The 14,175-nt window shown below is 47.7% G+C and overlaps 1 protein-coding gene across 1 annotated transcript in view; it reads right to left on the bottom strand.

The window, feature by feature from the left end:
* Positions 1-7,022: 7,022 nt before the first annotated feature.
* The window catches only part of Adora2a (adenosine A2a receptor), a 13,216-nt gene continuing 6,063 nt past the window's right edge, over positions 7,023-14,175 (bottom strand). Inside the window, exon 2 of the mRNA XM_013014244.1 lies at positions 7,023-8,742. Within this exon, the coding sequence (XP_012869698.1) occupies positions 7,842-8,742 (901 nt within the window). The 3' untranslated portion in view covers positions 7,023-7,841. The remainder of the gene's footprint in view (positions 8,743-14,175) is intronic.

The following is a 14,175-nucleotide window of genomic DNA, read 5'->3' as shown; positions in this document are numbered from 1 at the left end:
TGTGTGTGTGTGTGTGTGTGTGTGTGTGTGTGTGTGTGTGTGTGTGTGTACCAGGTTTATCTCAAGGACTCTTACTGGGTGTTTTTGGTCATGGATAGTAATCTAGCACTTGAGCCATGCCTCTAGTGCTGGCTTTGTTGCTAGTTAGTTGGAGATAAGAGAATCTCAGATTTATTTTCCCAGGCTGGTTTTGAACCAGCTCTCACACTCCTGAGCAAGAGGATGATAGGTATGAGCCACCCCTCAACTGTTCACTTTTACTTTTTAATACTTTGTCATTTGCTCCTCTATTTCCTTTCTTATTCCATGCTCGTTTTGGGCTTCTAGGAAATGAAAACATACATACATACTTTTTCTTTTACCAATTGGTGATTGAACTCAGGGCTTTGTCCTTGCTAGGAAACTGCTCTGCTACTTGTACCTTGACTCCAGAACTTTTGTTTTTGGTTTCTGTTTAAGATGTGGTCTCTTGCTGGGTGTTGGGTGTACCACACTTGTAATCTTAGCTATTCAGGAGGCTGAGATCTGAGGATTGCAGTTCAAAGCCAGCCTGGGCAGGAAAGCACACATCTCTGATTAAGTACTCCAAAACTGGAAGTAGAGCTGTAGCTCAAAGTGGTAGAGTGCTAGCCTTGAGAAAAAATGCTCAAGGACAGTACCCAGGCCCTGAGTTCAAACCTCACAAGTGACAAAACAACAACAACAACATTAGTCTCCTTTATGGAGTTATGATCCTTTTTTGTATAACTACCTAATTTTTGTTTTGATCCGTCGTGGGGCTTGAACTCTGGGCCTGGGTGCTGTCCCTCAGCTCTTCAGCTCAAGGCCAGCATTCTACCATTTGAGCCACAGCACCACTTCCGTTTTTCTGGTGGTTAATTGGAGATAAGACTTTCCTGCTAGGGCTGGCTTTGAACTGCCATCCTCAGATCTCAGCCTCCTGGGTAGCTAGGATTACAGGCATGAGCCACCAACCCTCCGCAATAATGAAAATTTAAAGATAGGATCTCCTGTTTTCTCCCAAGCTGGCCACAGATTGCTATCCTCCCTTGGATTACTGAGGTGTGCCACCACATTGACCCCAAATTTGATCCATCTTTACTGATTATGTGCCAACTGCACTTGTGCCCAGACACACATGAGATTCAAGTTCCCACCAGGGAGTAAAGAACCTCTTCTAGTCCAGTAAGCACCTGAATGTCCTTGGAGCACACTAAGGACTCAGCCTGGATCTCAAATGATTGCATCCTGGTGGTCTACCAACAGAAACTAGTTGTTCTACCAGACCTCCTGTGAGCCCTGGAACTCCAGTACATCACCCATCACCAAGCCAAGTTGTGCCTTTGTGCTCATGGCAAGCTGGGTCTTCCTGCTGCTCTGTTCACCTGCTGCCCCAGATCTCCCCGAGTCTTCCCTCATCTCACTTCTACTATTTTCACTTTCCAGATTCTCCTTGTGGCTGATTCTGTTGGGCATAATCGTGAGACCATCATTTCACCTGTCAGGCTTGTCCTCTGCATTAGTCCATTTTGTGGTACATTTTATATTTTGTATATTAAAATACCCGAATCCAAATGTTTTATATATAAAGAGGTATATTTGACCCATAATTCTGAAGCCTGGAAGGTCCAGACAGCATGGCACTGGTGTCCCAGCAAGGGCCCCTCCTTGGTTGTGTCACAAGATGGCAGAGAGGCAGGAGAGCCAAGCATAGCAAGTAGCCTTGCTTTATAACTCTCTCATGAGTCATCCAGACACATGGCAGATGCATTCATCTCTTCCAAAGGTGTCCTGACCATCTCTCCCTAGTCCCACCACACAGGGGAACAAGCTTACAGCCCACAAACTCTTGGGAGACACACTCAAAAACATGTCCAACATTTAGAAATGGTATTTCAGTTTGTTTACCATCTGTGAGGTGCTGAGAACTGAGTAGCATCTCCTGTCTTGAGTGGGGGTCCCACACCCCTTTTTCTTGGGAGAATCCTGTTAACTGGACTGCAAGTGCTTCTTTCCCAGGCTAGCCCTCTGGAATTATCCAGTGCCACTCTTGGCAACTGAAATGTCTGCCATGTTGTTTTGAAGTGAACTGGTCTGTCTCCTCCGCTTCTCGCAGCACGTTTGCCTTTCAAAGTTGTGCAGATTTGGTTCTTGCTAGCTAGCATGTTGAGGTCATTTTAAGTCTGTTTACAAATTTGCTATGCTCACTTTTTCCAGAATTCCAAACTTCTCTATGTTTCTAGACTTTCATTAAGGCAGGAAGTTATGGGGTTAAAGACAGAAATTGGCTTATAATCAATGTCCCTAATCTAAGTCATCTGCCATTTCCATACTCACTTCCAGCACAGAGACCAGAAACCGTCAGTTATTTATTTGACTTAAATGTATTTTCCCCATCTTTCTTCATCTGGTATTGGTGTTCGTGGTCAGTGAGTAGACTATAGAAACCTGGGCAGCATCCTTCTTCCCTCCCTTCCAACCTTTTCCCCTCTGATATTAAGAAAAGCAGAGTTATTGAATGGTTGCCCTCTTGTGTTTTCTAAATTATAATTGGATTTCTTATTGCAATAATAATTTAATAACAGGGCTGGGAAGGTGGCTCAGTGGTAGAGCGCTTGCCTTGCATGCATGAGGCCCCGGGTTCGATTCCTCAGCACCACATAAGCAAAAAGAAAAAAGTTGGAAGTGGCACTGTGGCTCAAGTGGTAGAGCGCTAGCCTTGAGCTGAAGAGCTGAGGGACAGCACCCAGGCCCAGAGTTCAGGCCCCACGACAGGACACCACCCCCCAAAAAATAATTTAATAACATTGTGGGCATTTATGTTACATATGCCTTTCAAAAAGTACTCTTGTGGGGGCTGGGGTGTAGATCAGCGGAAGGGTGTCCGCCTGGTGAGTGCAAGGCCCTGGGTTTGGTCCTCAGCCCTGGAAAAAAAAAAAGAAAAAAAAAGTACTCTTGTGTTTTTATCTAAAGTAGGCATGGCAGCTCAGAAAGGGGACTTGCCCCGAGCAAGAAGTCATGCCAAGGCCAGAGTTTTGATTTTATGAGTGTGTGTGTGTGTGTGTGTGTGTGTGTGTGTGTGTATACTCCAGTATTGGGACTTGAACTCAGGGCCTTGTGTTCTCACTGAGCTTGCTTGCTTATGATTGGCATGCAATCACTTGAGTCACACCTCCAGTCCAGTATTCTGCTGATTAATAAGAGGTGGGATCTTGCATATTTTTCTGCCTGGTTTGGTACTGAATGTTGATCTTCCAGCTCTAACCCTCCTGAGCAGCTAGTATTATAGATGTATTCCACCAGCACCCAGCTAAGGTAAGGTTTTGAACTTGGCATTTTGACTCTCCATTCAACAAAGCAAGGTGGTAGTTGGAAGGAGTAAGCTGTAAGATTTGTGGCATTTCTGGACGAGGCGGTAGGGAGAAGGAAGCCGAACCCCATCAGTTAGCCTGGTCTTGCCTGTCTCTGAATTCAGTTCTAAAAACAACAGAAGAGCTGGGACATTGGGTTCCACAATTAAATTTTCCCAAAGGGAAGGCTCAATTTCTAAAAGTCTAATCTACCTTTAACAATTCCAAAAATCTCTGAATCTAAACTAGGTTCTCTTAACTCACCTCACTCCCCTTCCCAACCCAACTAGAAAATGTGAGTGGGCTGAGAAAGAACAGAAAAGATAGATCAAAACTCTGACAACCCTCTGACAACAACTTAACTCGAAAATTGCCTCCAAATTGATGGCATAATTCTGCATAGGCTGATGTAAATCAAGCACAGATTTAGCCAGATCTTTCTTGATTTTATTTCCTAACCCACAAGTTGATGAGCCAGGTGACTAGGACCAATCTTGGAAAAGGCCACCTTTGAGTGCCCAGGGGAATATGACCTTTCCTCTTCTGACTCCACCTCCAAGGTGAGTCCCACTTCTGATCCTCACCAAATTGGATCTAGCTTATTCTTAAGTGATGGCTTCTTTGGCATGTCCCACCTCCAGACTCAGTGAGCAAAAACAGGTGCTCATCCTCAGTTCCTGAGTTCCCACTGCAATCAGAAAAAAGGTCCTCTTTTTCTTCTCTGGGGTACATTTCAGGGGGTGTAAGCAGCTCATTTCTTCTTCCCAGGAGCCCCCCATCGATGTTCTGTTATTATTTGCCACCCCATGTTCAACACATAGAACTGTAGGTTGACCCAGTTCCTCAGCCCCCTGTGATACTTCCTATAGGAAAGGGAGGATGTAAACAGAAGAGCTACAAAGGTAGGGTTTGAGGAGGGTGGCTTCTAGAAGAAAAGCGGAGAAAGCCTTTGGAGGGCCCTCTCTCCAGGGAGCCAAGGATGAGCCAAGACCTAGCTTGAGCCTGGCCACTGCTCTGAAGCCTCCCTGGGCCTCTGACCATAGCTGCTTAGAGAAGCTGGGCCCCATGTGTTCAGAACAGGCCTGGATAAACCATTTTGTCTACTCCAGCCCTTTGGAAGGGGCAGGGAGAGGACCTGAGCGCCCTGAGATAAAGCTGTAGGGCTGGCCCAGGGCAGTGGGCACAGAGGCTGACATCCATCTGATCTGTGGGCTGGGAAGCTGCTCATGCTCCTCTCTGGTCCTTACCTCTTCTGGTAGGCTGCTGCCATGGACACTTCCTCTTGCTGAAGTGGGTGCTTCCCATGATGTGTGTGTGTACATTCCTGTGTTCTCATAATCAGAGGAATGACACAGACCAATGTGTCAGGGGCATGTGTGTTCTCACCTGTTCAGAGTAGAGGACCACATGGAGGAGCCCATGGAGATAGGACACTGCGCCCTGGGGACCTGAGGGGTCCTGGACTCCACAGATGGGCCAGGCCTCTCCCAGACAGGAGTTAGGACGCAGCTGTACCCAGGAATCCCTTCCCAAGCCTCTTGCCCTGACCTCTCCAACTCTGTAGCCCAGCTCTCAGAGACCCCAGAACAGGCCGAAGCACTACGGTGTCATTCTTTCTAACCTTTGTGTTCTTTTTCTGGCCTTCTACCAGTTGGTCATGAGGGCCAACAGTGACCTTGCTCCCCAGCATCCTCAGACACAAGCCAGGTCACTTTTCTGCTCTCAGCCCATGGCCAGCACAGACATAAGTATGTAGGCAGGAAGGAGCCAATGTGAGCAGGGGTGGACTGCATTTATGCAGAACTTCTTAGCCCTAGATGTCTGTAAGAGCCTATAAGAATGACTGCTCCAGCCAGGCGCTGATGGTTCATGCCTGTAATTCTAGCTACACAGGAGGCTGAGATCTGAGGATCTCGGTTCAAAGCCAGCCCGGGCAGGAAAGTCTGTGAGACTCTTATCTCCAATAAACCACTAGAAAACCAGAAGTGGGGGCTGGGAAGGTGGCTCAGTGGTAGAGCGCTTGCCTTGAATGCCTGAGGCCCTGGGTTCGATTCCTCAGCACCACATAAGCAAAAAGGAAAAAAGCTGGAAGTGGCGCTGTGACTCAAGGTGGTAGAGCACTTGCCTTGAGATGAAGAGCACAGGGACAGCGCCCAAACCCAGAGTTCAAGCCCCACGACCAACCAAAAAAATAAAAAGAATGACTGCTCCAGTTAAACTAGGGTCTCTGGCAAGGGGCCCAAGCTTCAGCGTTTCTCAGAGCTTTCTAGATTGTTCTCTGTGAAAAGAACTTCTGACTGATGAAATAGTGAAAAATAGCTAAATTAACTTTATGTATTGGTATAAAAAAGGTAGAATGTCAGGCCCAGAGTTCAAGCCCCACAACTGGCAAAAATAATACGGGGCTGGGAAGGTGGCTCAGCGGTAGAGTGCTTGCCTCACATGTGTGAGGCCCTGGGTTCGATTCCTCAGCACCAGATAAGCAGAAAAAGTTGGAAGTGGCACTGTGGCTCAAGTGGTAGAGCGCTAGCCTTGAGCTGAAGAGCTCAGGGACAGCACTCAGGCCCAGAGTTCAGGCCCTACAACTGACAATAAAAAAAGGTAGAACAATGTGCAATAGAGAAGCTACAGATATAGCTTCATGCTTGCCTAGCATTTACAAGGCTCTGAGTTCAACACCCAAGAAGACAAAAACAGATGTACAATAGTGTGAAAGGACATTCAGAAAAGTCAGTGTTTTTCTAGATGCAGGCAGCCTACTATATCAGGAAGGGTCAGATGTATCTCCTGGAGTTGTAATGCTTCATTTCTTAAGTAGAGTGTTAGGACATTACATTCATACTTTTTTGTTGGTTGCAATACTTTATCAATTAATGAATAGAGCATGGATTTTGCAAACAGACAAACCAGGTTTTAAGTATACTGCCACTTACTGTGTGAGCTGGAGCAAGGACTTAACCCCTCTGAGCTTGTTAATCATCTATAAAACAGGACTGCCAGAGCTGTGTGAGCATTACTTTCAAAGTTCTACCCCTCCTTTCCCAAGTCCCATCCTGAATGAGACTAAAGCATAGGCCAACTTCACCATCACAGGAGGGTGACACCACCTCCTCAGGCCATGTCAGAGGAAGACACTACATTCCTAACAGGTTTTGAGGTAGGAGGAAGGGAAGATGTGATTTCAGAGAAGGCAGTTTAGCCCCAGCCCAGATCTGTTTCCAGATACCTCTGTGGCTTCTCAGCTGAGAACTGGAATAGGGTCAGGGACGGTGGACAGATTTCAGGGATCGCCTACAGAAATCCTCTTCCTCAAAGGCCAGGAAGGTGATGAGGGAAGCCAGCTTCTCTTTACCATGAAAACCTAGGAGCAGAAGGGTCAGGTTCCCTGAGAGGGGAAGCAGTTGGGTACAGGATCCCTTCCTCCAGTGCTACTTGTAAGGGCTGGGATTTCCCAGAGAACTGAAGATGTGGGGCTCTCTCCACTTGAGTACGGGTGTGATACAGAAGCTGACTCCAGGAGAATATGTGCCTGGAGGCCTCCAGGGCAGGCATTGTGTTTCTGTCTGCCTGCGCATCTGTACATGCCCACACACAGTCCACACACAGCCCATGTGTGTACACCAGAGTCTGGCTATAGAGTGGGGAAAGGAACTCAGACACCATTCTCATTGGACAGCTTAAAACACGATGTGGCTCATTTTTATTTCATCTCAGAAAAAAACAAACACTCCCTTTAGAAGGAAAGGCCGGTTTGATAGGGCCTCTCTGGAGGCAGCTCTGAACTGCCCAGGCTCCAGGCTCCAGGCTCCAGCCCCCCTGGGACCTGAGCCCATGCTCTGGCATCGTTCTTGTTACAACTTGTCCTCCAGTCCACTTTCATCACCCCCAAGAGATGGCCCTGGGCGTTCAGTGCACAGCCGTGGTTGACAATAGGAGAGGGCTGCCTGAGACTCCCTGGCATCCTCCCAAGGCCAGGTTAGCAGCAGGACAGGCAACAGACCCAGAAGCCAGGGAGAGGAAGATAATAAAATAGAAAGGATTTCCTCACACTCATATCTTCTGGGGAAAAAAAAATTAGTCAAATGCCACCTCCAGGCCAGCAGCTTCTTGAGCCCTAGGAAGTCTGAGAAGGGTGGCGTGCGTGTGACAGGAGGTTTGCTGCAGGCCAGTCCACTAAGCCATGGCAGCTCTGCAGAGACCTACTGGGACTTCCAGAGGCATCTGGAGTGGAAGACTGGGCCCTGCCCAGTGAAGAGGCCGCTGGGGCTGCAGCCCCGGCCTCGCAGCATGAAACATCTACTTTCTCAGGCTTCAGGCCAGACTTGCTGGGCCTCATGCTACGCCAGCTTGGGGCTCCTTCCTCTCCATTCAAAGTGGTTACCAGATGCCTGATGGCTCTCATGGCACGCTTACTCTTCTCCCAACGTGACTGGTCCAGCCAAGAAAGACAATGATTTGCTTCCCTCAGGAAGGGGCAAACTCCATGGACCATCAGGATATTCCTGCTCTGCCCTGGGCCAGGGGGTCCTCTTTGCCAGACAACTCTGGGCAAGGTCTTTTGTGCTCATAGCTAAGGAGCTCCACATCCTCGAGGCTCACATCCTGGTGGGCTTCCTGGACACTCGCTCCACTCACCAGCCCTAGGGCATAGCCATTGGGCCGCCGCTCAGGATGGGGACCGCTGCCATTGGCCCACACCCCAGGGGGATGGCCATTGAGACGGAGGCTGGCCTGCTCTCCTTCAGCACTGTGAGCTGCCAAAGCCCGAGCGCTGGTGCCCCCTGCCTTGAAGGGTTCCTGCCTCCTCAGGACGTGACTTCGAATGATCTTGCGGAAGGTGTGACGAAACTCACGGATCCGGTAGGCGTAGATGAAGGGATTGACAACAGAATTGCTGTGCGAAAGGACAATAGCCAGGTACATGAGCCAGAGAGGGGCATGGCTGCACGTGGGACAGAAGAAGGTGAAGCAGTTGATGATGTGCAGGGGCAGCCAGCAGAGGGCGAAGAGTCCCACAATGATGGCCAATGACTTGGCTGCATGGACCTCCTTCTGAAGTGTGGACCGGGTCCGCTCCCCTGGCAGGGGCTGGCTCTCCATCTGTTTCAGCTGTCGCCGGGCTGCCAGAAAGATCCGCAGGTAGATGCCCAGCATGAGCAGCAGGGGCACTAAGACGAAAGCGAAGAAGTTGTAGTATACCATGTAGTTCATTGGCACCACGTCCTCAAAAAGACACGTCACCTGGCCTTCACCACAAGAGGAGTTCCTGCCCTCCTTCAGCAGGCTGCAGTTGTTCCAGCCTAGCATGGGTGTCAGGCCGATGGCAAATGAGAGCACCCAGCAGATGGCAATGATGCCCTTGGCCCTCGTGCAGGTCACCAAGCTGTTGTACCTGGAGAGAGACCAGCATTAGAACACTAAGAATCCAGGACTAGGCAGAGCCAATAGTCAAGAAACCCAGAGAAAAGCAAGGCGCCAGTGGCTAACGCCTGTAATCGTAGCTACTCAGGAGGCTGAGATCTGAGAATTGTGGTTCAAAGCCAGCCCAGGCAGGAAAGTCCATAAGAATCTTATCTCCAACTAAACACCAGAAAACCGGAAGTAGCACTGTGGCTCAAAGTGGTAGAGTACTAGTCTTGAGCGGAAAAAGGTAAGAGACAGTGCCTAGGCCCCGAGTTTAAACCCCACAACTAACAATAAGAAAAAGAAAAAGGAAAAGGAAAGGGAAAGGGGAAGGGAAAGGGAAAGGGAAAGGGAAAGGGAAAGAGAAAGGGAAAGGGAAAGGGAAAGGGGAAGGGGAGAGAAAAATCCAGAGAAGGCACCAGATGAGTTCCCCATTTATTGGCTAAAAGGTTTTCTTTGCAGCACCCAGAATAGGTACTTCCTGAGGATGCTTCAGTATCCTCTTTTAAGTGAGGTAGTGGGCCTTGCCTTTCTCACAGGCTGTCGTGGGCCAGGAGTAGATAACAAGTAGATAACAGAGCAGGCACCCTGGAAATGGAAACTACTGTACAAATGTTGAGATAATCAGATAATCCTGAGACTTAATTTGAATTTGATTTAAGTGATTTGGGGGGAAGGGGAAGAAGAACGGCACCCAAGTTGGTTGATCTTGGTTTCCCCATCCCTTCCAGGGGTGGGACATTTTTTCTATAAAGGGACATTTGGGTATTTATATAATTTACAGACCATACAAAATTATAATGCAGGCAAATTGGCTGCTGGAAACTGACCAAAAGCATACATGTCTGTATTGTCAGGTACCAATTATTTCAAGGGCCTTATAAGGGCCATTTGTTCCCCACCCCTTCATGGAGGGGTCTGGTGGGTGGGCTCATTGCCACTTGAGACCTGTAGCTAATCTGAGCTTCTGTTCACCAAGCTCTTTCTTCCTCATTTGACTTAAGTATCCTGAGTGGAGACAGGGAATGGAAGTGCCAAGTCGAATGAGATACCATCTCCCCAGCAAATCTACTCACAGACTCTATAGAGAAATAAGATAATTATGTCTTGACATTTATCTGGCAATCTTAATAGTCTTAAAGAAAATAATTGGATGAGGGTTTAAGGTTCAGACAATGACAATAATCTTCTTGAAATCACTCAGTTTTCCTAAGAGCCAGATAAAAATCCAAGTCTGCTCATTACAAATCCAAGACTCAGAATGGGTTGATCTACCCAAGATGCAGCTTCAGCCCCTTGTAAAGGCATCCGGGTTTTTGTTGTTGTTGTTGTTGTTTGTTGGCGGTGGGGTTGGAACTTAGGGCCTGGGTACTGTCCCTGAGCTTTTTTGCTCAAGGCTAGTGCTCTACCACTTTGAGTCACCAGTTCACTTCAGTTTTCTGATGGTTAATTGGAGATAAGAGTCTCACAGGCTCTCCTGCAGGGACTTGCTTTGAACTCAGCCTCCTGAGTTGTTAGGATTAACAGTCATGAGCCACTAGGTCAGGTAAAGCATCAGTTCTGCAAAAGAGTGGGTACCCTAAAAAGTCTCCCTGATGGAAAAAGGCAACCTCCGTGTTCTCTGAAGTATGAGCTTCTGCTTACTAGTTTTCATTCTGGCAAAACCAGAGTAGCCTCTCCACCTGGTGGACACCCCACCCAGCCTTCAAGCTCAGGCTGTATATTTCCTCAGAGAAGTTTTCTGCCTCATCTGGGCTCAAGAGATGGGGGGGCTCCTTGGAAGTAGGGCTCTCTTGCATCCATCTGCAAGTGCCAACTTTTAGACAGGACGACGCAGGAGATGACAAGGGAAAATGCATCCAGCAAGGACTGAGTCTATTGGTGGCAAATATAGGTGCCTACAGGTAATAAATGTGACGCAGTCTGGTGTGCATTTACCCTTGGTTGCCATGTACAACATTTGCTTAGCTTGCATGAGGCCCGGGTTCCATCCTTAGCACACAAGGGGAAAAAAGGCTGAGCAGGTGGCTCATACCTATCATCCTAGCTACTCAGGAGGCTGTTATCTGGAGAATTGCTGTTCCAGACCAACCTGAACAAAAGTAGACTTCATAACTAAAATAACCAGCAAAAAGCTGGGCTGGAGGTATGTCACAAGTGGTAGAATGCCAGCCTACCAAGTGCAAGGCCCCCCACATTCAAACTTCGGCATTGTCAAAAAAAAAAAAAGTGCCTTTATTTTGTCAGATCTCAAGAGTGCCTGGGCAGCTTATGTTCTGGGGAAAAAAATCTCCCAAGTTTTAAACATTTTTAGATAATTAAAATATAAAATGAATTTTAAAAAAAGACAACCTAGTAGCATCTGATATCTAGTCCATAGTTCACCTCTTATTTTACAAATGGGGAAACCATAGCAAAAAGTGAGGAATAGACGTGAACATGTAGGCACCCAGTTGGTTGAGTTGTGTGAGGCAATGTAGACCCAAGTAAACTCATTGGTTCTGAATCTGGGTTTGAACTCAGGGCTTTGTATTATGGGCGATGCCTACAGTCCATCTCTGGTTTTGTTTGTTTTGTGCCAGTCCTGGGGCTTGAACTCAGGGCCTGGGCACTGTGCCTGAGGCTAGCACTCTACCACTTGAGCCACAGCACCACTTCTGGCTTTTACTGTTTATGTGGAATCGAACCCAGAGTTTCATGCATGCTAGGCAAGCACTCTAAAACTGAGCAACATTCCCAGCCCTGTTCTCATTTTTTTGAGGTGCTACTACAGATTAAACCCAGCATCTTGTACAAGGCAGGTTAGAACTCTAGTGCTGAGCTATAACTCCAGCCCTGTCCATTCAGAACAGTTACTAGGCAGATTTATTTTCACAAGCTCCCCAGGCCCACACAACAAGGGCTTAGCCATCTTCAGCAAGGCCTCTACACGAGGAGGGCTATGGACTTGACCTTTTCTACCAACCAACGTAGAACCTACACTTTGTCTCCTGTTCTAGCAACTCAAACATGAGCCTCATACCTACATAGCACACATCTCTGTGCCTCAGCACTTTTCACTGTTCTCAATATTCTACAAAAGTACTTAGCCTTCATTGAAGAGGAAGCTCCAATATGTTAACATCTTTCCTGAGAAAAGCATAGCCCTCCCTGGATTCTGGTCCTGTTCCATCCCTATAAATAAGGAACATAATTGTCATTTCACCTCTCTGGGCCTCAGTGGCCTCATGTTTAAAACGGAACTTAGAATCCTGGGCCCATCAGCACTGCCCCATAAGTGCAGACTGCACCCAAGGGTAGGTAAATGCTTTTCACCTGAGCTGTTCACAGGGAAATGGGGTGCCATGGGCCCCATTCTTGCCATCCCAGGCTATCAAGCAGAAGCAAGCAGCTACACTGACGGTGAAGGGGCCACCTGCTGGAGAAAGGGAGGTGGGCAAGTTGCTGGAGAAAGCAGGGCTGGCCACAGCATGGACCTCCCTATGTGTCCATTTATCTCCTTTTACAGAAGAAAGACTCCACCAGGGAAAGTCTCCTACTGCATAATGAAAGTCTTTTGTGGCCATACAAACAAATACATGAGTAGTGCTTGCCTGGATGGGCAAAAATCTCAGGGTAGGAGAGATTGATATATTTTTTTCTTTATGTTTGTATACATACATAGTTTACTTTTTTACAAAAACACTAACAAAGCTGGGGGGTGTAGCTCAAGTGCTAATAATGTTTGCCTAGCATGTGCAAGGCAGTCTCTACATGCATACACATGCATGCACACACATGCATGTACACACACGCGTGCAAATGTGTGTGGGGGGGGGTAGATGCATTTTGTTTTTGTCAAAAGAAAGCCTCTTCATGGCTCAAGTGATAGGACACCAACCCTAAGCCAGAAAGCTGAGTGCGAACACGGAGCCCTGAGTTTAAAGCCCAATATTGACTTACAAAAAAAATACTTAAAAAATTAAAAACAAAAAAACAAGAAAAGAAAGCCTCTTGGGCTGAGAGTCCTACACCCAAATGGGGGCCTGGGACAGCATCAGGGCCCAAATGGAACTATGACCAAACCATGCAGGTCCCAGAAGCATCTCCCAGGCTGTGACTAACATGGTCACCTCCTGACCTTCTGGGACCTCACACATAGACTGTCCAGCTAGAAGAAATATCAAAGCTATCTCATACTCTAGAGGACTGAGAAGTATTATAGGATGCAGCTGCCAAAGCTGCTACCAGTTCCCGTTTTCAGATTGTCCTCCAGTTGGACCCCAACTTCCCTTCCTGGGGATCTAGATTACCCACACTGGGGGCTCAGCCTATGGTCCAGAAACATATCCCACAACTTGAAGTTTCACATGCATCTGTACTACTTTGAGACAGCAGAATTTCCCTAAGTTATTCTAAGGGGCCAGTGATCCAAGAATTGAAGAACCTCTGACCCAATGGGGAAATCAAGCCTAACTCAGCCTTCTATCTCTCTGCCTACTTATCTCCTATCACTCAGAGCCAGGCTACCTCTCCTGTTCCTGTTCCTACAGACTCATTCTTTCCTCAGGAGGCTCTGTGGTCCTGCTGACACACTGGAGACCCATACATCTGAATGCCTATCAGGAGACATATCTTCCTCTGTGGTTATTCAAAGGTTACCTGAAAAAGAAAACCCTTGTATCTGGCCCTGGGCTTTTCATCTCCTCTATGGACATCAAGAGATGTATCTCTGCCTCTAGCTCTGATTTTCTCACCTGCCCTAGCTCAACAGTGTCCTTACATTTGGGAGAGAGGAGATAGATTGTACTAAAGTTGAGTTCTTAAAAAAAAAAGTTACCACGGTGCATTAATTGGAGTTACTAGGCATAACAGACTTCATAACAGCCCTTCAGACCTTGCCAGTGGAGCAGGAACTGGCTTCCTAGCTGTGAGAGGATGGAGGAAGAAAGGAGCCCAAGCCAGACAGCACCCCTGTAACCAGCCAAGAGATACTGGTTCTCATGGGCTTCCCTCCAGCTCCTTCTTATGCACAACTTGTTCTCTTAGGGACCCCCACATTGATACTTCCACATGTCCAGCAACCAAGGGCTTCAAGGAATAGGAAAGTGAGGGACTCAAAGGCCAGGTACAGTCTGAAGGACTCTAGAGTTCATCTACATCAGAAGCCATGTGCATGTTCTTTCCTGGTCCTGGCCATGAGAATCATAACATCTGCTCTTGCTAAAATACTGAGCTTAGAGGGCCAAAGAAGACGCTGAGCTAAAACCCTTTTACAGGGCTGGGAAGATGGCTCAGTGGTAGAGTGCTTGCCTTGCAGGCATGAGGCCCTGGGTTCTATTCCTCAGCACCACAGAAAAAGCCAGAAGTAGTGCTGCGACTCAAGTGGTACAGTGCTAGCCTTGAGCTGAAGAGCTGAGGGGCAGCACCCAGAGTTCAGGCC

Source organism: Dipodomys ordii, unplaced genomic scaffold, assembly GCF_000151885.1.
Source record: "Dipodomys ordii isolate 6190 unplaced genomic scaffold, Dord_2.0 Scaffold23, whole genome shotgun sequence".
In the NCBI taxonomy this organism is placed as follows: domain Eukaryota; kingdom Metazoa; phylum Chordata; class Mammalia; order Rodentia; family Heteromyidae; genus Dipodomys; species Dipodomys ordii.
Note: the sequence above shows the minus strand (reverse complement) of the source record. Positions and strands in the feature narration are given on the sequence as shown.